The 26,716-nt window shown below is 41.8% G+C and overlaps 1 protein-coding gene across 2 annotated transcripts; it reads right to left on the bottom strand.

Annotated features, from left to right (window-relative positions):
- Positions 1-401: 401 nt before the first annotated feature.
- STAM2 (signal transducing adaptor molecule 2) lies at positions 402-26,516 on the bottom strand. Of its 2 annotated transcripts, none has more exons than XM_074144923.1 (14): positions 26,397-26,516; positions 17,273-17,357; positions 15,011-15,086; positions 14,697-14,792; positions 11,773-11,919; positions 9,668-9,737; positions 8,619-8,805; positions 7,692-7,786; positions 6,897-6,979; positions 6,630-6,717; positions 5,769-5,823; positions 5,307-5,460; positions 3,635-3,804; positions 402-3,409 (listed from the first exon to the last, which is right to left on the bottom strand). In XM_074144923.1, exons 1-14 carry the CDS (start codon positions 26,434-26,436, stop codon positions 3,178-3,180), a joined length of 1,578 nt encoding a protein of 525 aa, XP_074001024.1. In that variant the 5' UTR covers positions 26,437-26,516; the 3' UTR covers positions 402-3,177. The 2 variants fall into 2 exon arrangements, with proteins under 2 accessions (XP_074001024.1, XP_074001023.1); XM_074144922.1 differs by having other exon boundaries at positions 3,106-3,409; positions 14,697-14,811; positions 15,012-15,086; positions 26,397-26,436.
- Positions 26,517-26,716: the final 200 nt, after the last annotated feature.

The following is a 26,716-nucleotide window of genomic DNA, read 5'->3' as shown; positions in this document are numbered from 1 at the left end:
TCACCAATTCAAAACGCTTTGAGTCAGCTTCACCTCAGACTTAACCGGCAAGAGCCGTCGATTCTCAAAAGTTATTTATTCGTTCATCCAACAGACACATCACAGTGTTCAGTGTAAGAAACAATAGCGCCTATTATTTCTCCGAAAAGATGCATAGATTAAAATAAGGAAAAAAAACCCATCTTCCTATCAGAAAATAATTCCTGTAAGAGATTGCAGCTGCAGCCACGTCCCCCCTCAGCTCCCCTTTCTTGGGGACAGCCTTCAAAAGAACTACACCGTTCCACAAGTCCACGAACACCTAGGAACAAAAACCTGAAGTAAAACAAACACAGAACACCATTTTTTAACATTTACTCATTACAGAAACAATCTGATTTTTTTTTTTTTTTTTTTTTTTTAAACATTGCGATTTCAGTACCAAATCAAACAGACAATTCATCTGTCACACCAAGGCTGTGTGAAAGACCACAGTTCCTCCCAACACGTCTCTGCGAGGTTGTATTACAGACAACTTCGGTTGTTGCTTTGGGCTGACTATAACTTAGACATAACAGGTTGCCAACTCACACCAGAAGAAAATCTTTCTAGTATTGATATTCTCAACGTCCAGGAAACAAATACATTACAATACAATTCTCATTATAAAGTTGCAGAGATTTCTACGTTAACCATTAAGAGTTTCTATGAAAAAGCCGAAAGTTATCTACCGTCGATCCTGATACAAAAGAGCAGGTAGAAACCTAATGTAGAAATCGGAAGTTAGAGAAATCCTTTGGCAGCGTGTTCAGTTACAATCAGGCCTTAAAAATAAATATGATAATGTATAGAAGTATGAAGAGGAAAAAAAAAAAAAAAAAGATCCTATTAACACCAAAACCCTCTAAATACACTATTTTAATAATAATTAAATTATTTTACACTATCTACAAGTTGCATATCACAGAATTAGGAACAGAAGAGACAACAGAGTGACAAATCCTGCTTTTATAAAATTTCAGGCTTTAACAGGATGCATATATGTAGCCATGTAGAAAATCTCAGACAAATGAGTATGTACATTATTTATATTTAATAATGAACTGAACGTAATCAAATCCCATGTGCCTAGCCATCTCAAGGTAAGATACCCAGTATTTCTGCTGGACCAAGGCTTTGAATCCAAGAAAAATACCTCCCTTACTCTCTATTTTCTAACCAACAGGGAGAATCCACAGAAATGACAGCAAGGGTTAGTCTGACTGCACAGCAACTTGGAACAAAGTAAACTCTTACCAAAAAAACCAACCCAATCTCCAAACAAAAAGAATTTTGAACAGCAGCATTGGAAGTAATTATTCTTCTTAAAGAACGCAAGGAACGAGTTATCAAAATACTTCAGTATTGCAACAGGTGTTATTTATACTAAGCTTCTTCAGAGGGAAGGGTGAAGACATTAAAATCATGTCAAAAGGAAAGACAAAAGCTTCCTTCCAATTGCACAGATTTAAATAATAATAATAATAAAAAAGATTTAAAGAGCAGGTACTGAATACCTTATTGCATAAGCATGAGGCTGCAAATGAGTAAGGTCATGATACCAAAGAATTAAATAAAAAGTAAAAGAAATGGAGGTGGCACTGAGTGAAGGGTGTTTTTTATTACTCAACAACAGTCTGCAATCTGATAGTTCTCATCTGGTAGAAAATTTATCCACCAAACGTAGTTATTTAGACATCTGGGAGTTTCATGCATTTAATTGAGATGTTTTTATCACTGATTTGCTTCCATTATTTTCCCAATCTAAAGATTATTACTCATCATAAAATTGTTAAAATAGGTAAAAAGATGACTATGCTAAAGTGAGAAGAACGAAGTGATTTTATTTTAAGAGGCTGAAACAATAAAATAAAGAAATCCCACATTCCTGAAAGATAATTCAGCTCATCTGCTCCTCTTGTACAAACCCCACCCATTAAAAAAGTGCATCAGGGAAGAAATTACCAGATTTCTTTCCTCAGCCACCAAACGCTACATTTCCATGGTTTCAAGGCGATTCCTTTCCTAAAAGACTCATTTGTTATTTTCAATAGGCAGTCGCTCCTTGTATTAAACGAGGAGCACAGTCCCTGCTGATAAAGCACGTGTATCCTGCCTGTACAGACTGTGTGTTAAATACACCTTTTCCAAATGCTTTAAGAGTTTATCCAACCGTAATCGGCATTTATCCAACCATGGAAACGGTGGCAGAGAAAGGAAATCCAAGAGAGGCAAGAACCTCCTGGTCCCATAAAGACGATTCCTGTTCCACAAGGCAGATTCTCACAGTCTTAAGCTTCAAACATTCCTGAGCCCCTCCTTTACCCCAAGGAACTACAATACTCCTTCACTCCTCAATATATCTGAAAAGGAAAAGAAAAGCTGTTCTGTACAAGTTTCTGGCTGAGCACCTTGTATCCAGAGAGAGCCCACACAGTCAGCTGGGAGCATCCCTCGCCTGCTCTCGCAGAGGAGACTTGTGCGTGCAGTGCCACCTCCGACAGAGAAACACAAGCCAGTTCCAGCAAAACTCTTTCCTTCAAGAGAAACGCATCAGGAGGTCTCCATAGTTTCCCAAAAACCTAACAGGCCGCGCTGTAAAAATCTCCTTTCTCATGTTTCTGTAGGTACACGGTCCTCGCTGTCACAATATCAAATCGTTTCCTCTCCCCTCTCTCCTCTCCTGACCCCGTGCAGCTGTTCCAATCACACGTCGCGCCGGAAAGCGAACTACGGCAGCGGGGAGAGAAGGCGGCGAATAAATCAGCAGAGATTCTGTAAAGCCACTTGGAAAGTAAGATACCGGAGGAGGCAACGCATAACAAGAGCAACGCGTAACAGTGATTAAGCATCCTCAAGTTTTCAGAAACACATTTGAAAGAAAATTCTTTCTGGACAATATTTCAACTTAAGATTCGCAAGCAGCGTTTCTTGAAACCACTGAAGTAAGGGCTCAAAGTAATCTGAAATTATTTTAAACCATCAGCTAATCTAGTTCAAGCTATCTTTGATGCATATTTTTACTCGGCATCACCCTAATTCAGTAAGTCGGGTTATTTAAAAGGAAAACGTGGTTTGATATCTGTGACAGGTTTTCATCGAAATCATTAGGTCAGGCAACCTTTATTCACCAATTCAGACACAGGAGCCGGTTTGGTTTTAAAGGAGAGGCTGTTGGTGGTAATTCGTTTGTTGCTGCAGAAGGGAATGAGGAGGAACTGCCAGGGGATAGCCTGGTCCTTGAGGCAGACTCGAGGTGTTGTTCTGGTAGGCTGCCATATCCACCGACAGCCCCAGCGGCTGCGGGCTGTAATTAGCTGCGCCGGCGGCTGACGGAAGGGCAGGGCTCTGGTTCACGTACGTCTGGTTCAACACAGAATCCGGTCCTGGGCTGTAACGAGACAAACCAAATCTAATTCCGACAAGTTCACGTCTATTTATCCAATAAGCAGATTTGCAAATAAGAATATTGCTTAGTCCAGAAGTGATCTGTACGCTTTCAAAAGGATCAAACAGCATTACATGTCACTGTAAATATCTCAAGAACACACAACCTCTAGACAAAATAGTATAATTACCATCAAGAAGGTGATTTAACAGTTTGCTGAAGCGATACCTTAAATACGCAGCTTGAGCTGGTTGAGCTGCTCCAGAAGAATTGATGCTTTGAGGCAGAGACCTCAGCTGCCCCATCTGATCAGGTCCTAAGCTGTAGCCTGGGGAGATGGTGACTTGGTGGACACCCTGCATCATGTAGTTTCCACTAGGTGGCTGCACAGGATATGGCTGTCAATAAAAAAAAAAACCACATTGTATATCTTTTATTTTCAATTAAGTAGCGGCAAATGCAGCACAGGGTAGCTCTACAATGAACAGGGTTCAAAGGCTGAATGAACATCAATTGATTTTTCCAACAAGGTTCTGAAACCAAAACGCGTAACTTCTCGTAACACGTTTTAAATAGGCATCCTTTACTTCATCAGAAGGTACTTTCCAGACACGGACTGTTAACAAGGTCAGCGCTTAATATCTGAAAGAACCTTCTGTATCACGTCCAAGACTTCTGCCCCTCCCGGAAACCTTCTTTCTTTCTCTCTAAAGCCTTGGCTTTAAGATGTTCAATCCTTACACATTTTGAGGCCCAGTGTGGAGTAGGAAGATGGGCCCCACGCGAGAATTGTTATTTAACACATTCTGGAAATTAAAACTTAAGAATATCCTAAGACTATAACAAAAAAGGAAAGCGAAAACATTATTTCTTGTATTTCTGTTTTAAGATAATGCAAGTCTTGACTCAAAATTCAGATAGAACAGGTGGTTTAACATGCTTAGTCTAGAGAAGTCTCTGCTGCTCAACGGGTTCGTGCTGAGCTCAGCATGGTCAGCGTCACCTCGCATTTCTCACCGCTGGAAGCTGGAAGCACACGTCTTGGAAGAAACAGTAAACTCCAGTTGCCTTCTGGCTTAAATTACTTTTTAACCTCCAAATATAATGAATTTTCCATCGCTACCAGCAGTTAAGGACATGAAATTACTTTTAACTGACATATCTTCAGATCTAGCAGTTGCCATGGCAACTATTCTTTTCACACTGAACAATTAACATTAAAGTGAAATTCACTTAAAAACACTCATTCTATACTTTCCTCCGAAAGGATCTTTAAAAAAACAAAACAAAAAAAAAACCAACCTCTTTCTCCTCCATTTTTGTTTCCTTCAAACATCAATATGGCACATTAGAGATACTGTAGAACAGTTCTGAGCAACTACACCCCCTAATACACAACATGTTCATTTCTTAAGAACAAAAAAGGGAGCTAAAACCAGACTAGGGTTTCTATATTTAGGAAAAGTACACTGCACTCATGATTAATGCACTAATATTAAAGTTCACTCGCATCCCCGCTATTAGATAAGGGGGTAACATTTTACTTTAAGACCGAGGACATGACTAACAGCAAGAATATCCACCGAGCTGCCCAAACACACCATTCTAACCGCACAAAATTTATCCCGGAAGGAATCTTTATGTATTTTCAACAGAGTATCTTTCCGTTAGTAGGGCAAAATTAACAATTATACCTTATTGTACAAGCAGGTAACTGCAAACTGAAGTACTCTCTTCTACTAAGTAAATGATATTTTATTCTAAAGGCTATAAAAAGTCACCAGGCAATGTCAGATTGCCCGTAGGCTAGCAAGAAAGCGTACGCTTCGTTTTTGCTGTCATCTTTTAAAATAGAAATCTATATCGGGAAAGTCTCTATTTCCAGCAAAGGGATACTGACCTGCACCGAAACGCCTGAAGATGTAGGTGGGTATTGTACAGGGTGGTGGAGCTTCGAGTAGGCTGAATACATGGGTGCTTCATTCATCAGTTTATTATAGAGCTCCAGAGCTTCTAGAACTTTCACATTCAATTCCGATAATTCCGAATGTTTCCTGTTTCAGAACAATTACACGCAAAGACTAAGTTTCTCTACCAAGCCCTAGACAGAGCACAAAAGGCTACAGTCCAAAAGAGCCAATATAAAATACACTCAGTAACTTATGCAGTGGGTTTTGGAGAGCAGCAATCAAATCTGACTACATACCTAAGCATTAAAAAAAATAAAGGTGGAATTGTCAAAATGTCTTTCTTGCAAGATTTTCTAGCTTAGGAGATGAAAGTACGAAAAAAAAAATTAAATACAACTGCACAATTTAAAATAAATCATAGTAAATAATGCAGAAGGTATGTTACAGCTCACCTATCTATCTCTTCGAGTTTTTCATCTATCATTGGACCCATCTGTTGGCAAATATCTGTGAAGACAAAAGTGTGAAGGTAATTAATGTCTTACACAATTAAAACTTTAAATGCGGCCAGAAATTATTTTAACCAAGTACCCTAAAACAACATATGAAATTGGAGAGTGCACCTAGTCATCACGTGTGTCCCGTTCCTCCAGCCCAAACAGACAGGAGAAATACCTCGGTTATTCTGCGTCATCATCCTCTTTCCCTCCACCCTCTCAAACAAAAAGCTACTGATGAAAAACATGGAATATTTGGCATTTCTGCTTGCACTGCGCAGGATCTATGACTGTCGCCTCCTACTGGAACATCTAACCTCAACTGCCCGTGAATCCATCTCGATCCGTTGGACAGTAGAGCTTCCTTTACCTCCCCTTTTTCCATTCCGTGCTCCTTTTTTAATGTAAGCTCAACGGTTATTACACACCTTGAACTAATTGGCTCCTAAGTGAACTGAGCTTCCCCTCCCCTCCCAGCCAGCAGTCTTTTGGAGAAATTTTGACACAAGAATCAATTGCTTGTTTCAAGCAGAGTTTTTATAGGTAGCTGGCTCTGGCAAAGCCCAGGCATCGCAGAGTAGCTGGAAGTTATGCAAATTACTCCGCTGAACACGGAGTTGGCTTGGCAACTATTAGAAAATTTAGAGTTATGCATATAGCCCCACCCTCCCACTGTGAACCAAGCTATTCTGCAGTAGGCTGTTAGCACAGACCACGGCTTCTCTAAGCTTAAAATAAATGCCAAAGAATTACCAGTTCAATCCACAAAAGGTGGAGAAGAAATACAAAAATTAGGGAACTTAGTGCTCAAAGTACCTTCTGAGTCTAGAAGATCTGGAGAATCAAGCTTTAAATCCGTAGGATCTATACTCTGAAGTACCTGCAGTGTTTTATCCATCTTATCCTGAAAAGCGAAGAGAAGATGCAGAACAGTTATTTTTGAAGCGTGGCAGAGAATGTTTTAATTTTCAAATTTTCCAGTTCTTTATATAAAAACAATTATCTGCTAACATTCAGTAACAAAAGAAGGTTTCAACCAATGTAAAATCTCAGCAATTTTTTATATCAAAAGTGACTGCATACCTCATCTATATAAACTGGCTCAGGTTCTACTTTCTTAATTTCTTCTGCAGTATCCTCGGGAACAGAGTTTTGATCCACAGTTGCTGAAAGAACAAACATTAGTTTCTTTTCTGCAGCTGTGTTACTATGCTAACTCAAAATACATGTTTTTCCCCTTGCTTGCCATCAGATCTTTAAATGAGAGAGAGAGATTTGAGTAAGTACTTTAAGCAGCGATGCGCCCGGCTGCTGGAGAAGGGACAACGTTCTGACAAGCTGCTTCCTTTGGGCTGTTGTGATTGTCGGCTGATTGTGAACCCAGGCCCCGCAAGGAAAAGGCTCTTGAGTCATATTAGCATCTAAAAACCACCTCCAACACACATACAGTTACTTTAAGCCAAGCGTTAAGATTTATTTTGGTACCATGAGCACGAATAAAGGCAACAATGTGATTCTTACAAAGCGCTGACATGGGTATGGATGTTATTCTATACTTGCTCTGAAAAGAGACTTTGACATTTTAAATGGCAAGTGACTGGATTCAGACGTAATGTGGTACTGACCAAGAATTATGGTAAATTGAACTGAGTTTCTGTAACAGGAAAAAGGTAACAACTTAGAAGAGAATCAGAAGACAGAAATCGTTGAGCTACAGCAGCGGTATAAGCTTGCTTGTTTGAAACAAGGGTAGGACTTCTCTCTCGATTCTTTCCTTGGGCTGATTTCAGGAAATTATTTTGCTGATGGGCTCACTAGTAGTTCCACCGTAAACCCACCTTTCTAAAATAATCCGACAGCTTTTCGTAGCCAACTTACCTGCCTCGGGTTCCACATTTAAGTCAGAAGTCACAAAATTAGATGGGAACAGTCCTACTCCTCTGTGATTTTCACCTTTCCACCAATTGGTGTCACTGGGGAAATAAAGATGTATTAATGCTACCGTCAGCGACATATTTTGGGCTTTTGACAGAAAACCTGTGCTATCTAATACACCGTTTCCCTGTGTATCCAATAACAAAGGCAAAGGAGAACATCGGTAGAGATGAGCAGCAAAGCCAAAGGAGTTGCCAAAGGGCAGAGGAGTGGGAAGGAGGAAGGGATCAGGGGAGGTAGTTTGGTAGCAATCGCTCAAATTTAGCACAACTCTGCAATTCTTTAGGTTGATTAGATGATAGCCCATTAGAGCTTCACCTAAAAGTTTGCAAGAAGTACACAAGTAGTGGGGACTAACATTAGAAATATAATTGATGTGTCACAGCCTATGAAATTAGAACAGCATTAGCAGGGAAGAACTTCTGCTTCTCAGCTCTCATTGGGGCAACGGTGACAACAACAATAATTATCTTAAGTATTATTTCTTGAGTTTTATTCTTAGCAGATGTGATGCTTGATAGCCAGAAACTTAACAATGGCTAGAAGAAGCTGGAATTTAGCACTGTAATGCATATGTATATTCTTATGGCATACCTAATAACCAAACAACATTTATCTTAAAAACTCCAAACAAATTGGACCTACGTATTGAAATACCCAACGTAATACAGTGAGGTTCTCCCTGCGCCAAAAATGACTTGAGGTCAAAAACTTGGGGCATGGAAAGAGTCGTGGAAGATAAAGGGATTTGAGGGAGGCCAGAGTGAAAATATACATTTCTGTATGAAAAAAAGCATCAGAGGAAAAGATTACTATCCTAAGAAAACAACAGTTCTGGAATAAAAGCACCTTCATCAGAGTATCTTATACCTGTCATCCAAAACAAAAATAATTTCTCCACTTTTAAAGGTGAGCTCATTGTCCTCGACGGCTTCAAAGTCATACAGAGCTCGCACCTTCCTGGCGTTCTGATTGTTTTGCTGGATTTCTACAGATGGGTACAAGGATTTAGTTTCCATTTGTTGCTGTTTCTGCTCTTGCAAGGACAATTCGATAGCTACAATTAGGGGAGGGGAAAAAAAAAAAGTTTGCGTATTTTATCCCTGTATACAAAGGCAGTTTGCTTCCCTAATAAAAAGAAAAATATTTACTGCTATATTATGACAGAATATTTTTTTGGTTGGATGGGACCTTTGAGATCATCGAGTCCAACCAACAACAGCAACAAAACCCCCCCAAAAAAACAACAACAAAAAAACCAAACAAAAACACACCAAACAAAAAAAAACCCACACCCAAAAAATCCCAGAACACCAACACCAAAACCAAGCCAAACCAAACACCCACAACCACACCCCACCCCACCCACAACCAGACACAACCCAACAGTCTGGGGCACTAGAGCATGCCCTGAAGTGCCATGTCTACACGTTTCTTAAATACCTATATTATAAACATGGTCTTATCTGCTTCTCTAATATTTGATATTTAATATCTCAGCAGGATCATTAGCATGATCAAAAATACTGATAAATTCTTCACTATGACAGCTGAACAACAGTAACTATATCCAAGAGGAGAAATAATAAAACATTCAAATGTTCTGATTACTTTTTTTAAAGCATCAAGACGAAGGCTACAATAAAACACGTGGGTGCAGAAGGGAAAGGAGCAAGCTCTCTGAAGAGAAAGCAGTCACCAAACAATGCTAATGGCTACGTGATGGGGAAGAAATCCTCACCCCAAATCCTCATCCATGAGGAAAACACCTTGAATGACACAGTCCACTAATTCCCACCCTGTTGTGCCCCTGCTTTCCCTTCTGTGCAGCAGAAGAGAGAACAACGTCCTATGTCCGTGCATTTTAACAAAACTTGTAGAGCACAAAGTCTAACCCAAGGCTGTGAGAAGCAATTTACCTTTAGCTATATCTTCATCTTCTTTGTTTTTACTTAATGATGAACCATTCTTAGCAGCATTTGTGGCAGCCTGCAAAATGTATTAACAGCAGAGTAAGTTCGGGTTGCAAAGGAAAAAGCAAGCTCTATAATGATGCAGTTTAAAAAATGAGTAATGTTGTTCCTGGTTATCTGCCCTACTGTAGCATTTCATTACTGAACCAAGATGACCCTCTAGAACAAAAAACATTACTCTTCGGAATCTCAGCCAGGTTTTATTTTGCCGTCAGCAAGGACCAGAGTAAAACAAATAATAAGATCTAATTAAAATAGCTGATCTCATTTAAATAATTATTTTAGTCTCATTTAATAAAGTGAGAACACTCACTTAAATGACTGCTCTTTCCACCTTTGTCCTCCAGGCCTCCACCCCTCCCTTCAAAAGGGAGGAAAAGCTCTTTGGAGCCCTACGTCTGCAAAGACCCAAGTTATTATTCAGCCTGGAGAAGAGAAGGCTCCGGGGAGACCTCATAGCAGCCTTCCAATATCTGAAGGGAGCTACAGGAGAGCTGGAGAGGGACTCTTTGTCAGGAAGTGTAGTGACAGGACAAGGGGTAATGGTTTTAAATGGGAAGAGGGGAGATTTAGGTTAGATATTAGGAGGAAATTCTTTACTGTGAGGGTGGTGAAGCACTGGAACAGGTTGCCCAGGGAAGTTGTGGAGGCCCCATCCCTGGAAGTGTTTAAGGCCAGGTTGGATGGGGCTTTGAGCAACCTGGTCTGGTGGGAGGTGTCCCTGCCCATGGCAGGGGGTTGGAACTCGATGATCTTTAAGGTCCCTTCCAACTCTAACCATTCTATGATTCTGTTAAGCAGCAGCTGGACACGCTGAAAAGAGAGATTGCTCCCCCTATCAGAGCAAAAAGCCACCTTCTATCTCTGCTGGTGGGACCACGGGAAGGAAAAGCAAATGCACATCAAGTTGGGAGCTGCTGAGTTAAACAATAGGAGTCTCTGCAACAGCCCAGTGAAATCATTCTTAGAATTTTCATTCCAACAAGGAAGTCTTCCTGCACATCCCAGGAATGAAGAATCTGGTTTCCAACACTAGCCGTGTCTAGGACTTACCAGTGGTCCTCAAAAACAATTTTGTACAAGTGTAGCTAACACTAACAACCTCAGCTTTGCTTGTTTGAAGTGAAGTGTATGAGGTAAAAACATCAAGAAGTCATTTTACATGTATTTGTAGGAAAGGAAGTGTAACTGGTTGGCAGTACTCTAGATCTTCCATGTTTCTGCCATATGTTTTAACACATATCCTAGATTTAGAAGTGAAAACATCTTTGTGGAGGAAGGAAAGATTGTAAAAGTATAAAAAAACCCTCCGTTTAATACAGAGAAAAGTAAACTTCATGTAAGGAATACGTAACAGAAGCTGCAGGTCTAATTTTCAGGACTGATCTTCACCCGACTCATAATTAATGAGAAAATATTTAGAACCATCAATAATAGAGCATAGAAAATACCACCTGTCATCGAAGATTAGGCATAATACACCCCCAGAAGTAAAATACACAGGGTGAGGTTAGGGATTGGAGCACCTCCTGCAGAGCCAGGACAGTTCCTGACACGGACAGGTAACAGCATGAACAAGAAAGAGGAGAAAAGGAGAGCATAGCACAGATCAGCTTCAAAAATGTCTCAATTCCAGATATTACCCTTTGTCTTGTGAGACACTGTGAAGAAAAATGAAGGTATGTGCTCCAAGTCAGCAATTAGAACCATGAAACACCAAGTACAAAGTGTGGGCGTAGAATTGCTTCGATTTAAGGTGGTGACAGCTCAATGAAGCTCTAAAAATGATTGGAACAAAAGAAGGATCTAAAATGAAACAGCTCATAAGGGCATCATGAAATAGCCTTTAGTCTGTTCTCAGGAAGGCGAGGACATAAAAAAACAAATGAACAGAAGTGAACCTCAGCGTAAGGAGGCACTCAAACGAGAACGAGGATTGCACTCTGCTCTGATGGAAAGCACAAAAGAGCTCATTGGGACAGATTTTCATTTTGTTCCCTGCCAGGAACACTGAACCCAATGGTGATCTGGTATCCCAGACCAGCTCTTACCTGCGATCCAGCTGCAGGAAAAGTTATGCCTTCTTCTTTTAAAGATTTAATAGTTGCAGATATTAAGCTACATTGTGGGTCTTTCTGAAACTCTTCCGACCACTCCACCATTAGGGTTTTTAGCTTTTCACTTACTTTCGGATGAGCCTAGAAGACAAAATTGCATAAAAAGGGATGCTTGTACCTCAAAATGAACAGAAATAGCTGTTCCCTCTCAGTAAGACTTTGTTACCAAAACCAGTTTACTATAGATATCCTCAATAATTAATAATTGTCTTGATTAGGAAAATTTGGAAAAGAAAATCCAGAATATATGGTCTTTTATACAACAGTTCTGACATTACAGAGAGCATGCTTGGCTTCTGGAGCATCATCCTTTCGTCGGGAAGCTGCCACAGCTGTTCCCAACACCACTACCCCAGTGCAGCCACAGCCTGCAGGTAGTTCAGATTTCCCCGATTCTCCCAAACAACTGGTTATTCGAAATCAGGGCTCCTTCAACCCTCACAGCAATCCTCTGAGGCAAATTCCCTTGCACAGCCAGAGCTCGGATCTTGCAGACAGCTCACCTACCTATACTCCTGTTATTTTAGTGGCGTCCCTTTTAGGGCATTAAGGACCAGTTAAGGAAAAAGACTGACAAACTTTTTGACTTTTCAAATGTTAACCATGTTTCCACCTCAATAGTTTTAGAGAGACTGATTCAGGCTATCACACTTACATCAACTTTTCTGCACCTCTGTGTTAGTTACCTTCCACTTTACCTCAATTTTCTCTTCATTACTTCTAATTCGTATTGTTATTCCCCCCCCCCAACCATCTCAGTTGGTCCAATATAAGACACTGTCTTTCCCTACGAGACAATAACCCTTCACTACCTTTTATGACCTCTGCTGTCTCCTCAGGTGCCAGAACACATTTCTCCTTGTGACTTCTCACAAAACCCTGACCTTTGTGCCATCTCTGTACACACATATGTATGTATGTACGTCTCCTTGATTCAGATTCCTCCCAAAAAGGAATTACACATTATGTACAGTGGCACCCACCTCGTGGGACAGTCTATACTATTAGCTCCTGAATTAGGACCAGAGGTGCAGGGACAGGCTGGTAAATGAAGATATTTGCTTGCAGCGGGGGCAAATCAAGATCAAGTTCATGCTCTGTCTGCAGTTCCTCTGGCTCCCACATTCCTCTCTAGCCTCTTGCACAAAAGAGCCTCTACAGCTCATCCACAGGATTTACAGCCACTCTAAATCCACAGAGGACCATGATTTCATTCAACACTGCAAATTTCATGTGCTAACAACCTCACCCAATGTGATAATCCACCTTGAGAAAAGCAGGTCAGTCATGTATCACACTACCGTATGGTTAAAGAATACCCTTCGGAGTACACCTCAGTCACATTAAACATCAGCTGCTGTTCATCCTGTAACAGCCTTCAAAAGATTATTGGAGCACAAAAGAACAACTCTTCAACAGAGCAGCTAATATATGTGACTAGATGATCTCTAGAGGTCCCTTCCAACTCTGACAATTCCGTGATTCCGTGAAGGTCATGCCATCACCGTGAGGGCCAAACATGGACCAAAGCACTTCAGACTCCATGCGCTTCCTGGGTTTGTTTGACAGTTGATGAAAAGACTATAGTTTGAATCCAAAGGATCCAAATAAGGGTTCCGGGGCTGCTGGGCTCACCTACATCTGCTTCCTGTGGCTTGTTCGGGTAAGAGCCCGGGACTGCACGACTCAAGATCTCTCACTCAAGTGCAGCGCAGGTCACACCGTGAGCCTGCACCTCACACGTAAACATGTACTGAACAGGAAGAAAGTTGACAAGTCTGGGCTCAAGCATGCGTTGAATGGAAAGAGGAGATGTAGCTTGATAGGCTCAGCAGCAGCACAAAGACATTTGTGACACTTGTCTGAACTAATTTTCTTTTGGAGGAAAGGGAGAAAGTACAATTTCATCAGCCCTCTGAAGATTATTCCTTCAAGTGGGCCAGGGATGGGGGCAAAACGTAAGCATTTCCCAACAAGAAAATAAACTCTGTTCCAGTAGCCCATTCTTCAGTGGGATTAAGGGTTTGGTTTTACATCCGTGAGTGCTCTCAGATCATGAAGGTCAACATTCTATTTCAGAATGGACCATGGCTAATGAGAACAAAGGGGAGGACTTTAAGACCTATTTTTCCCACACAAAGCGAGAAACAGAAGAGCTGTGAACTCATTTTGCTTCCCAGCAATTTTATTAGTTTCCTTAATTGCTTTGCTCCACCTCTGACGATTCCAGGCCTCCCATATATTTGAAGACTAACTTCTTTTTAACCCATTAGCCATTTTTGTCTTCAACTGGAGCACTAATTAGGGGAAAGCTGTTGCTGCTTATTCAATTCATCACAACCAAATTTAGATCCCATCAGCTGCTTGACCCAAACCATTTAGGTCTTCCTTTCCTCATTCAGCATTCTGAGAATCTCTGGACACTAATAATGTTGTCTGAAAACTATCCTTTTCCTTGTAAAAATGAAGTTTAACTTTCTCACAGTTTTCCCTTTGCACTTCAGCCCATGAATTTCACTCAAGCCAAATAAAAACTCTCTTCAAGAAAAGCTGTCTTCACCATTATCAAATTAATTGAGCTTAGGAAGAGTCACAGATTTTAACTAAAATTGTTCATGTAATGTTGTAAAAATGTGGAGTAGGTATTAGCAACTCGTCACTTCTTGAATACATCATATTTTCATAGTAAAAATTAAAGTACACAAATTTCAGTGATAAGACAAACAGCCAGCAGTATCTGCAATTGCACCAAAACTAGAAATGCGTATTAACTACAACATCAGTTTTGCCAAATCTTTGCTATGGTGAGACAAAGCAAAGAACTTGCCAAAATAATTCTCCCCCAGTCAATAAATTACCTTATTTATTATACTTCGAGCTTCACTGGCAAAATCACGAGAACATACTTCTAAGTGAAATATTTTTCCACAGTTTGATACACAGGCTCCTAAAAGCTGACAACAGAAAGACAATTGTGAAAATGCATGACAACAATGAAAAGAAAGCAAAATAAAAACATACATAAAAAGAGTTAAATTTAATCCTCTGCTCAGCACGCACACTCTCACTGACTGGAGATATATGAAGGTATTAATTGATCAGTACACATTTATAATAGCTGCATTACATAAAAGCATACAAAGTTTATTGAAAACAGTGCTATTCTACTCACTGTAAGTGCTTGCAAAGCCACGTGGGGAACTTTATGGTTTACTCTCTTCATGATGGCTTTAAGGCAATCCTTTGCTCTGAAAAAGGAAGACAGAAACTACGAGTGACAAACGTGACTGATGTGATCTGCAGAACGAACGACACCGGGTACTCAAGTTGGGTAAGCAAACAAAAAAAAAAAAAAAACAAACCTGGGTCTAATATTAAAAAAAGTAACCTAACCTCAACCTGTCCCAGAGCTGAATCTGGAAAATGTATTGAACAACCTGTTAGCTCTTATATGTGTATTGGATTGGAACAGACTCCGTTTTCACACCGGCGCCTTGTGTTAATGTCCATAAAACTGCTGACAGGTCATAAAGGGAGCAATTGCCATTCAGTTGTGGAAATTGATTTGAAATAGACAATGAAAGAAACATCTACATTAAAAAAAAAAAAGTATGAGGAGCAGTGATGATTAAATGAATGGTTATTTTATTGGCTGCTGTAAAGGGTCTCTATGGGTTTAATTTAAAAATCGTGCTCACAGTTTGTCAGCTCTTGGATCCCATTTTCAAGACGCTAAGGAGACATAAAAATTTTATAATTTGTTTCAGTAAAATCCGAGATAAGTATAGAACAATGATTAGCACTCTCAATGTTACTCTACTAATGAGTTTCATACTTAAAATGAGCATTAATGGCATGCACCAGGTACACTGCCTGAGGCATATGTAAGGCTTCATTAACGCTATTATTTTGCTCTTCCCCACTAAGGCTCTGGTTCCCTGGTGGCTTTAGGCAGGCACAAGTGAAAGCCACCGATGAAAATAGTGGATCAAACACTCACTGTCCCTTCCTACAGGCACGCAGTCCCTTCCCTCTCCCAGGCTTCAGCAGTGCCTGGCTCGAGGAACCGATGTGGCTGAACTTCCCATGTGAAAACCAGCCAGATCCCCGCCAAGGAACCCATCGCACGAGGGGCGAGGAAACACCCGACAACCCTCTTGAGCGCAACTTCTCTCTCCGGGCAATTTGAAGTCGTCGTGGAATCGCAAGCCTAGGCAAAGCTTAAAAAAAAAAAAAAAAGCCTGCCCAGAAATGAAACCAAAACTGTTTCACTATTAACATGAAAAAAGATGTCTGTTTCAGTGTGTTGTGTGTACAGTGGGGAGGAAGATTTTATGCCCCTGTATTAATCAAGAGAAGAAACAGCATAATAAATGATGAATTACTGGCATTTATTATCAGTTTAAGTTGTCTATTTGAAATCAAATTGAATTTGAAATCATCCATTTCAAATCAAATTCAGAATTTAGGACTTTATTGTATATACAAAAAAACCCCATTAAGATTTGATTACATAACTTATATATAGTTATATATTTTGCACGTGTAATTAAAAACAAAAACCCACCCTAAATTTCTTTACACACTCCTCTCCCCAAAACAAGTAGATTTAAAACAGCTCTGTCTACTAAAGTGTTTTGGCACTAAACAAAAAAAAATAGATTTTTAAGAAAGGACTCAAAGGACATTCTATGCTTTTTTGTCTTCAGGACTAAAGATTACCAGTGGAATAGATCTGCTATTACTCCTCGTGGGAGGTAATTAATATAAAAAGAATCTTCTCAGTGTAGTTACCTTAAACATTACATATAACTGATAAAAATTCTACCATCACTTTAAGAATTCAGCCTAGGCATTAATTCAGATTTACTTCAAAAATTAAAAGAACTTATCTCAAAAAGATTACCTTAAAATTCAGCAAATACTTTTGGCCATTATAGGATCACTGCACTACCACTCAGGCTAAACTGAATTACACTGATCTGTGTTTTGATCCAAGTTTCCCTCCCTTTTCTCCTCCATCAGTCCCATTGCTCCTAACGAATAAACACAGACAAGTTTCTCATCATAAATAGCTAACTGTTCCAGCCAGATCGTTTTCTGCAAAGAAACTAGATCATTTTTTCCTGCTGGCACAGTTGCTTCTCGAAACGTATGCAAGATCATTAAATATGAACAACTTGGTCTACTGTGCAAAACTCCACAAAAATTGAAATGCTCTCAGCATACACTCATTGCTCTACTAGAAATCCTGTCGGAAGAGTTCTTTCAAAGAATTTTAAAGCCAACTACAGATCTTTGTAGAGCCTGCAGAAGTGTCAGATCGGTAGCACTTTTTGCACAGCTGACTCCGCTGAGCATTTTGAGACGCGTTCTCTCTGAAAGAGTATTCTTCACATGAAATTCCACGTTGTAACGCTGAGACACAGCTTACCCATTAGGAGTACTTCCAACTTTGTCACATATATCCATAATGAGACCCCAGTCCTCACTGGTGTTGTATTCATTTGTAGCCTTTTCTAGAAAGAAAAACAAGCTTGATTAAATGTAATGCCCTGTTAAGTCCAGGTTCTAGTCAACAAACACCGTCTCAGTCACACACACACGAAAAAAAAGACTCCGCATAAAAAATACTGAGAGGCAGCATCTTCTACAGATTGAGGCTAATTCTTGCTGCCTTGTAAAGTATTATGTACCAGTTTTCATATGGGAAGACCAGCACTGGACTAACAGATGTGATGAGTACTTAAAAGATCCAAAAATAGAAACAAATCCTGAAATGTAATGTTCTAAATGATGAAAAAGAAACTTCCTGCACAGTTTGTTTAACTCCAGGTTGAAGTCCCAGCCCTAGTTTAGATTTGCTCAAGGTCTTCTAACATTTGTGCGCCATTAAGTATTTCACAGGGATGTTCCAAGAAAAAACACATAAAATCTCTTTAGGAGTCTAAAGGAAAGCCATCTCCTCATTCAACACACTTACTTAAATATTTTTTTCTACTAGATTTTTCAGGAAATCTAAACACCACAGTAAGTGTTGACAAAAATAAATGGCATGGAAGGATGGATAAAAAACACACAAGAGACCAAGAAAAAACAGACTGCTCTATCCAAAGAACGTATCCCTAATTAGTATTTGCAACATATCATTCTATATATTAACTGATAAGGCTTAATGTTATTTATTTGTGCTTTCCTGTTAAGTTTTTATTAGAGCCATGTTATTTTAATCACATGTAAATATTACAGTTCTATTAAAACAGCTTATAAACAGCAAATTAAATATTTTATACATTGCATTTCTTGCCTTAGCATTTAATTTGAGCGTACCAACTTAGTATTTTAACTAAATTCAAAGACAGGTGCTTTTAGATTTTTACTCTGTATATTAATCCCAGTGGAATGCACTTCATAAACATGGCAGTATCTTAATCGGTACTTGTACAGAATTTTACTTTGGTAAGAGAAGCCACTAAATCCCTTTGGGACTGAGTATTTTAGACTATTTAGTAGATTAAAGCAGAACATGATGGTCAGTCCCTACCAACTCGATGGTGTTCTGTGACAGCAGCTGTTCCAAAAATCACAAGGTTTGCTGACAGCAATACTCCAGCGGGATAAACCCAATTTCATATGTGCAATTAAGCATTTTCTCTGCTAATGGGCTTCAGTACCGAGTTTTGCAGTCAAAAGTTGCAACAATGCTCGGGCTGGCTCAGCAGAACGGCTTCCACAAAGAAAACGCAAGCAGAGCGGCCAACAGTGCCCCTAAAAACCTTTCATTACAGGTGTAAAAGCAGCCCAAGAAGGAGAAATAGAAATGAGCAATTTTGGCCATAGGTTATCTTCACAAACTAGACTACTTAGAGGAAGCAAATACTGCACTGAAAGCACGTTCCTACAGCAAAAACCTTCTTTAAAACTTACCCAGGAAGGACGTAATTGTTAAAATTTTCTTTTAAGCACATCAATATTTTTAGGAGACTAACAGAAAATTCATTGCTCGTTCTTGAAAATAAATGAGTGCCGGCAATTTTAAACACTTTAATGTTCAATTAATTTAAAAAAAAAAAAAAAGAATCAAACCAAAACAACCCCCATATGCCCATTTCCTGGCTACGTGAACCCGAAGTACTGAACAATCACAAAAGAACAGCGTTAACGCAATGGTTGGTGACAGAACTTCAGCCGGGTGTTTCCTGTGAAGTTCCACCAGCTACAACTGCTTTTTAAAAGCATCGCCGTGTACGTCTCCATCCCCAGTGGTGGGAATCCTCCCATCAAAACTCATCAGTCAAATTAATCCGTCTCATCAAAAGACAGCAGCCACGGGTTGTGCATGTAAAGCCAACCCTCCGATGACAAATAGCACCAATGCCTATAAAACAGACTGGGCACATTAATTACCAGCACTCCCTGGTGTCACCCTGATGAGAACTGTCTCCCCGCTGAAATTCCTGGCGTATTTTAGAGATGCCTCTTTCTGTAAATCCCCCTCTTCCACCAGCAGAGAGGAAGAAGCCAACAGTAAACAGTTAAGAAATGGTGGCAGGTCAACAAAAAGGCATGGAAGCCAAGAAAAATTGAGGTTGGCTTTCACACCCGAGTGTTCAGAACCATAAAATGTCACCAATGGTGGTGACCAATGCTCCACGTGGGCTCTCCCCAGCCTCGGCAACGCCTGCTGACGTCCGAGGATGCAACTCAGCTGAGAAACCAGGGTGTGAAAACAAAAACCAAGGTGACACGTGTGACAATACCTGTCTGGAGGCTTCCTTCACTGGTTGTGCTCACCTCAGCCTCCCAGCTGGGCCTGCAGCATCCCTATGAGTGACACCCACACCTCAGGCGGGTACTGTCATACCCGTAAGCTTTTTTTATCATTTCATATGCTCCAAAACCCCCAAACCTCCAAACTTTCCTCTTCCCACACTCCCTTCTCTCTCCACTACTCCCCTCTTAAAATGGGAAACAAATCAAATCAGGTAATTTACTTTTGGAGAAGTTATCTTAAAAAAACATAACTGCACCCACAACATAAATATGATTCGCCAGTAAAAAGCACTCTCTTCTAAAATATCACAGCCAAGAAACAAACTGAAATAGATACTCGGACATAAAAATATGCAGGAAATTGAAAATTACTTTGACTGTTTACATGCCAGTCAGATGCAAGCTTGTAAACTGACCCTGCAGTGCAAACACAGCGAAACCAAGCTCCTCGCTTTGTACTCGCTGTCACACAGATCCAAAAAAAAATAGCTTTCCCACAAAGACTGCCAGGTAAGGAATGGGGTCAAACGAGCACGGTGGTGCAGCTCGGTGGGGCCCCAGCTCCTTCAGCCTGCCAGGAGGCACCAACAGCTCTCCTCCCTCCACGAGGCTGGCTATATGTATAGAATCATAGAATGGTTTGGGTTGGAAGGGACCTTAAAGCCCATCCAGTCCCACTCCTTGCCCTGGGCAGGGACACCTCCCACCAGACCAGGTTGCTCCAAGCCCCCTCCAACCTGGCCTTGAACCCCTCCAGGGATGGGGCAGCCACAGCTTCTCGGGGCAACCTGGGCCAGGCTCTCACCACCCTCACAGCAAAGAAGTTCTTCCCCACATCTCATCTCCATCTCCCCTCTTTCAGGCTCAAACCCTTCCCCCTCCTCCTATGGCTCCTCTCCCTCATCCAGAGTCCCTCCCCAGCTTTCCCGGAGCCCCTTGAGGGACTGGAAGGGGTTCCAAGGTCTCCCCGGAGCCTTCTCTTCTCCAGGCTGAACCCCCCCAACTCTCTCAGCCTGTCCTCCCAGCAGAGGGGCTCCAGCCCTCCCAGCATCTCCGTGGCCTCCTCTGGCCCCGCTCCAACAGTTCCATGTCCTTCTGCTGTTGGTGGCCCCAGAGCTGGAGGCAGCACCGGGGGGGGGTCTCACAAGAGCGGAGCTGAGGGGTAGAATCACCTCCCTACGTAGACACAGGTGTCACTTCTGTCCTCTACAAAAACTCAGAAGCACTTGCCAGAGGATATATGGAAGTTTTCCTTAGAGGAAATCACAATCAGCTTTGCCTGCCATGACAGAAGATGCCCCATGCCATCCCAATCAACTCTTCCACTGTCCACGGGAAAGCCTGATGTTTACCAAGCTTCACTGAGAAGTTTTGAACTCCACACCTTCTACACCCTGAAGATGAGCAAAGCTACCATAACGCTGAGCTCTGCTCACAGCTCCTGTACTTTTCCTCCTCTCCCCCAGCCAGCACGTTCGCACATGGAGGCACATCAAACCCAAAATCCTTCCTCTTGCATCCACACAGCCTGTTCTCGGAGCAGACATGGTCCCGGTGAGAATACGAAGGCTGCCCTACGGCAAACTTACAACTTTTGAGGTTTTCTTTCCTGCCAGCATGACAAATTTAACAGCATCTGTTTTTTTGCTTAACACAAGCTCCAGCTGAAGAATAATCTTGAAGGATAACTACTTTACAGATGCCGAGCCATGGACTTTGATCAGAAGAAACAGATGTGGGAGGATGCATTTTCCAAGATTTTTTCAGTGCTAAGAGAATATAAGCTTTAGGAAAATGACTTACCCTCTGTAGTCCTCCAATTAATGAAGGAACGCTAGACTTGAGTTTACTTTTACAGAAATAAAGACAAAAGCAAAATATGCTGCTTTTTATTGCTGCCTGGTATATTTTTAAAAACTCACAAAGAATAAAAAAAACCCCACAATTAATCGTCTTTGACTGGATCAGTTCCCTGATCTGATGGGACATGCAGCTGCACGAAAAGCTATGCCAATGCAAGAGAGGAGATAGCACTAAAATGAGCAGCTGGGAAGGGGATGGGAACTGTTTGCTGATACTACTGCCAAAAGAAGAAATGCTTGTCAAGCTACTGCCTTCAAACAGCCACCAGCTCTTCCAGAAAAAAAGGTAATGCTTCACCACAGCATGATAAAGTTTTTCAGGACCCTCTCTCTACCACACAACATCCCTAAGGAGAGCTGACTGAATGCAGTTAGGCTGGAAAGAGCAACAATCTTCTACTCTTTCTCGCAAGAAAGGGACGGGTAACACATGGAAATAAGACCAAAAGACAGGAAACAAAATACTCTGAGGACTGCAACTGGGCAACACGTGGCAATCCTCAAAAGCCTCCCTGTTTACATCTTTTCAAACATCAAGTCCTCCGTCTCTGAAGATGTTGGCGTGGTGTCAAAGTGTCCCAGATGGGCATTCATAATGAAGTGTGCTTCTGCACGGTCACTCTTACCGGTCTGGAAACACCACAGCGCTGGGATCTCTCAGGATTGCAAATGCAAAAGCAACACGCCCCATTTCCAATACAACACTGAGAATGCTGCAGGTATGTCTAGGATCTATCTATACTCACAATGGCAAGGGGCAAGAAAAACAGCATGAGCATCCAGGGGAATTTTAAAATACCTACATGAACAAGAAAAGGAAGAAAAGAAAGGGAATTGCAAGAACCTCACAGCCCCCAGAATTCCCTAAGAATGACACAAGCACCCCAAAAGTTCTGCGGAAATCTCTGCCAAGGTACCAAACGTGAAGCTGTGATTCCTACCAAAAGCGTATCACGCTGTTACACAACACAAATCTCTCGCTGTGCGCTTCTGCTGGAAATCTATATCCCATTTAACATTAGCATTTGACACCGACACAGTGAAATCGGCAATCCTGCTCTGGTGACAGCCCTACCTCTGTGCTGCCTAGTGCATGTGACCTTCAAACTTACAAAATATTCGGTATTTCGGTGCTGAATTCCCTTGGGCCAAGCTTGCTGACGATGCCAAACAGCACATCAGTTAAAAAATACTAGAACATAACTTTTTCTTCCACCTGCGTCAATTTTTGCACTAGAAACAGAGAAAAAACAAACCCTCAAGCACTGATTGAGCACAAAGAACTTTTCAATTTGATATGGCATTTGCTGAAGACTGTGGACAATAAAATAAAAATTTTCTAGAGGCTGATTTGCCCCCCAAAGCTATGTGAAATAAAATCTTGTCCACACATAGATACTTCAACCTTTACACAAAGCTATTCTAAGTATGTAAAAAACAGAGTTCATCTATAAAAAGTGAAAGATAGAAAGAAATAAATTGAGGACTGCTCCAGACTGCTGTTTTTCAGAAGATCAAGCAGAACCACGTGGATGAAAACCAGAAATTTAATCCCACACACCTTCGTTTGTTTACTTTGCCTTTGTATAGCCAAATTAGAAAAGTCTAGCTTTAATTTAATTAGTGACTATAGACATGATGACACTACAGTCATATGACTTGCATTTCCAGTAACGCTGCGTGGTCCTCGCCGAAAAGGCAACCCTAATTGTAATGATCCCAGGTTCCCACTTGTGTCACTGAATATTATATTCTAAAAAAAATTGGATCAAAGTGGAATATTAAAATAACTTTTTGCAGTCTAAGTCCAGTTCACTGAGAAGGCCTTTTGAGATATAACTTTTGCTGAAAAAGCGAGTCTGACATTTTGTTTCATCGAGTCAGTTGGCCAATAACCTGAAAAGCAAGCAATTCTGTTTGTCAGACAATCTGCAAACTACAAGAAAAACATTGAAAAAACCAGAGAGGGATTAACAGAGGCTTGTAATCTAGAGCCTGGAAAGCATCAAAATGAAAGTTACCAGCCATTGATTAGTATGTAACAAAAACATCCCTCAGAATACAATTAAAAACAAAAAAGTGAGGCTATGATATTACGTTTAACATCATGTAAATGTAAAAGTAAACCCTTGAGGACTGGATTAGGTAGAAAAAGGTAACAGTAGGACAAAACGCAAATTCACGCAGTCAAGAAAAAGTCCTCCTAGAAATGAAGCGTTCAGTGGTTGGATATGAGGAGAATGATGATTACGCTAAGCTAGCACAAGGGGACACAGGCCACCAAGGTAAGGCAGCCACAGAAAGGCAAATACAGTCCTAGAATGAGACACAGCAGTGAACAGCTCAGCGACGCACAAGGAAACGTGCAGTGCTATCACACAAGTTATCAGCGATCCATGATACGGTGTACAATTCTGGCTGCCAGTCAAGCTACACAGAAAAATACTTCCTACTCCCTTGATCACGTCAACAATCTTATGAAAGAAGGCTAACTAAACAAAGGATGAAAGGGAATAGGCTTGTTCTCTATTGAAGGAGCAACCACTTAAAAGATGAAGGTTATTTAAGAGGAAGGACAGCGCTGGGAAAACAGCAAGTGCACATGAACTAACCCTGAATAGATTTAGATAGGAAATTAAAAAGCTTCTAACACTCTAAAGAACTGAAGTTTTGGGGTATCCTCTCGATAAGAAAAACAGATGAAAGAAACCACACTCCTCTAAAACACTATTCCATAGGTTAATCTTGTGACGCTGCAGCTATACACAAAGCAACCAAAGCCGATGCCAAGGAATTAAAACTCTGCACAGCTCTGATGAAAAGCAAACACACGGGTTTAGAACCAAAAAACCAAAACCAGCTGTGGCCAAGCAAAAGAGCGTTTATCTAGATAAAAGTGCCCCAAGAAAAAGAGCAGTACTAGATGTATGGTCTGAAGAGAGAGCTGGATCAACCTCATTGCTCACTGCTGAGCAGGGGTGACCTGCTCCTCTTCTTCACTGCCATTTCCCAGCCTTTGCTGAGCAGATCCAAGTCACCAAACTTCCAAAATCATCGCCTTCACAGATGATCCAACTCACAAGGCTAATACTTTCTTCTGACAAAGTAGTTTTCCACCAAAAAGAGCTGAATCAGCTCAAGGGTGCATCAAAAAAACCACTGGGTAGATGGGGCTATGGAAAAGGATCTCTCCAGTAGCACTGGGCCATCAGCTGGGCTCAACTCTTTTCTTGCTGTGCCCTTTTTTTCTTTTTTTAAATGAAAAAGAAAACAAAATGTAAAAAAGTTAAATCCTGGCAGATGCATATTACAAGCATGGAAAAACCACTCGCGTAAACACTGCAAGTTAAAGTACACTCCATCCACATTGGATATTCTGGATAGTCTAATTTACAATGGAATAATAACTTTTTTAAAAGCTCCTAATGGCAAACAGAATTTTTTCCTGGCAAGGGACTGTAAGATTTGGCCTCAATAATTACAAAGTTCCTACTCTGTTGCATTTGTTTAATTGTAGTAAGTGCAGACAGTTGCACTCAACGCATACAAGGCAAAATTTAAGAAACTGCAAGTGAAGAGAGTGCCACTGTTAAAGTATTACAATCTTGAAGTTCTTGAAGCATTTAGTTTTGCCAAAGAACTGTGCCCAGCTGCGAGAGTCCCCAGTTCAAAAAGTCTCCACTTGTGCAAATATCTTTCACGTGGCTCTAACTCATGTAAGTCCGGCAAAACACACAGAAAACTTCCCAGGTTATTTGAAATAACTGGACTGTGCACAGCTGGTCTGGCAAGTTCCTACTTTCATTTCCATCGTAGGTCAACATTAAAAACCTCACAACGGTTTGTGAAAAGATAACGAAGAAAGGGAATGGGAATTACACTAACTTTACTGACACATTAAGAAAACAGTGCAACTTATACCCAACAGAAAAGAGACGGTGTGGTAACAGGAACACTCACAACATCCATCTTTATACTTCCCCAGCCTTGACAAAAATCCCAATAATGTTGAATTCTTCTCTTACCTAAAATTCCAGCGTAACAAGAAATGTAAATCTGACCCTGGTATCTAGCTTAATTTAATTGCTTCTTCCAGTGTTTTGATTCAGAATATCCATTGTTTAAAAAGAAAAAAAAAAAAGAAAGAAAAAAAAAACCCTAAGCAAGTAACACCCAGAACAAGTTTGATGCTCAATAAAGCACAAGACAGAGCAGAAGCACAGGTCAAAACAACTGAGTCATCATCTTCATCCCGTCGATGGCACCAACTCCAGCTGAAGTTGCCTCATGGTTTCGTAATGGGAATAAATATCCGCTCAGGCTTAACCTGATGCCCCCAAATCAGCCTTAGATGACGCCTTAGTATTATCGGGTACTAGAAGAGGTATAAAAATGGGTTCCTACTGATGTTAATAGAGCTGGCTTTCACCCTCGAGTTCTCCCCCAAAAGGACACGTTTTACAGACCACTCCACGGAAACCCGACCCACTGTGAGAGGCAGGAGGTAACGAGCCATCTCAAAGGCTGGGAAACTTCAGACGTTTCAGCACAAGCGGCCACAGAGCACCCCCTGAACCTGCTGAGCGCCAACGGGGCTGGGCAGAGCCGGCTGCCGTACCCCACCGGGCCCGTTTCCCTGTCAGAGCCGCACAGAGCGGCCGGGGCAGGCCGGGATGGCGGCAGGACTACCGGTAATCCTGTCAGAAACACACCGGCTTTCCCCTGAAGCTTCGCGGCGGGACTGCTCACCGAGCAGGCCTGGAACGGCGGCCTCCACCGCCGGCCGACGTTACTCTTTCCCCCTCAGCAGCCCAGGGCCCCGCCGCGGGGAGGAGGAGGAGGCCGCCGCCCCGCAGGCACCGGCCCAGCCACTACTACTACCGCCGCCGCCCGCCCTCCCTCCCCGGTGTCCCGCTGGCTCACCCACGTCCTGCTCGAAGGGGTTGGGGGCGAAGAGCGGCATCTCGGCAGCGCCCTCCCTCCCGCCCGCTCCTCAGCCCAGAGCGCCCGGCCCGCGGCCGCCCGACCCGCCGCCGCCCCGCCGCCGCCGCCGCCGCCGCAGGCCCTCGAGGCTGCCCCGCCGCGCCTGACCGCCGGGAGGAGGAAACGCCGCCACAACACCCTGACGCCGCGCCGGTCCGTCGCGGGGGCGCGGGAGGGAGCCGGTAACGCCCGGCAGGGCGGGGAGGAGCGGGTCGGGCAGCGGCCGCGGCGGAGGTGCGGCGGCGTCAGGCGCTCGCTGG

Source organism: Numenius arquata, chromosome 3, assembly GCF_964106895.1.
Source record: "Numenius arquata chromosome 3, bNumArq3.hap1.1, whole genome shotgun sequence".
NCBI classification, from domain to species: Eukaryota; Metazoa; Chordata; class Aves; order Charadriiformes; family Scolopacidae; genus Numenius; species Numenius arquata.
The sequence above is the reverse complement of the archived record's forward strand: the minus strand, read 5'-3'. Positions and strand labels throughout refer to the sequence as shown.

Bases quoted from the DNA above. Each gene is read 5' to 3' on its own strand.
- STAM2 (XM_074144922.1), bottom strand. From the start codon at position 26,436: ATGCCGCTCTTCGCCCCCAACCCCTTCGAGCAGGACGTGG. The intron at 15,087-17,272 runs GTAAGCTGTGTC...TTCCTTTTTCAG, and splicing joins GTTGGAAGTACTCCTAATGG to AGCAAAGGATTGCCTTAAAG. The intron at 3,410-3,634 runs GTATCGCTTCAG...GTCTCGTTACAG, and splicing joins GCTCAAGCTGCGTATTTAAG to CCCAGGACCGGATTCTGTGT.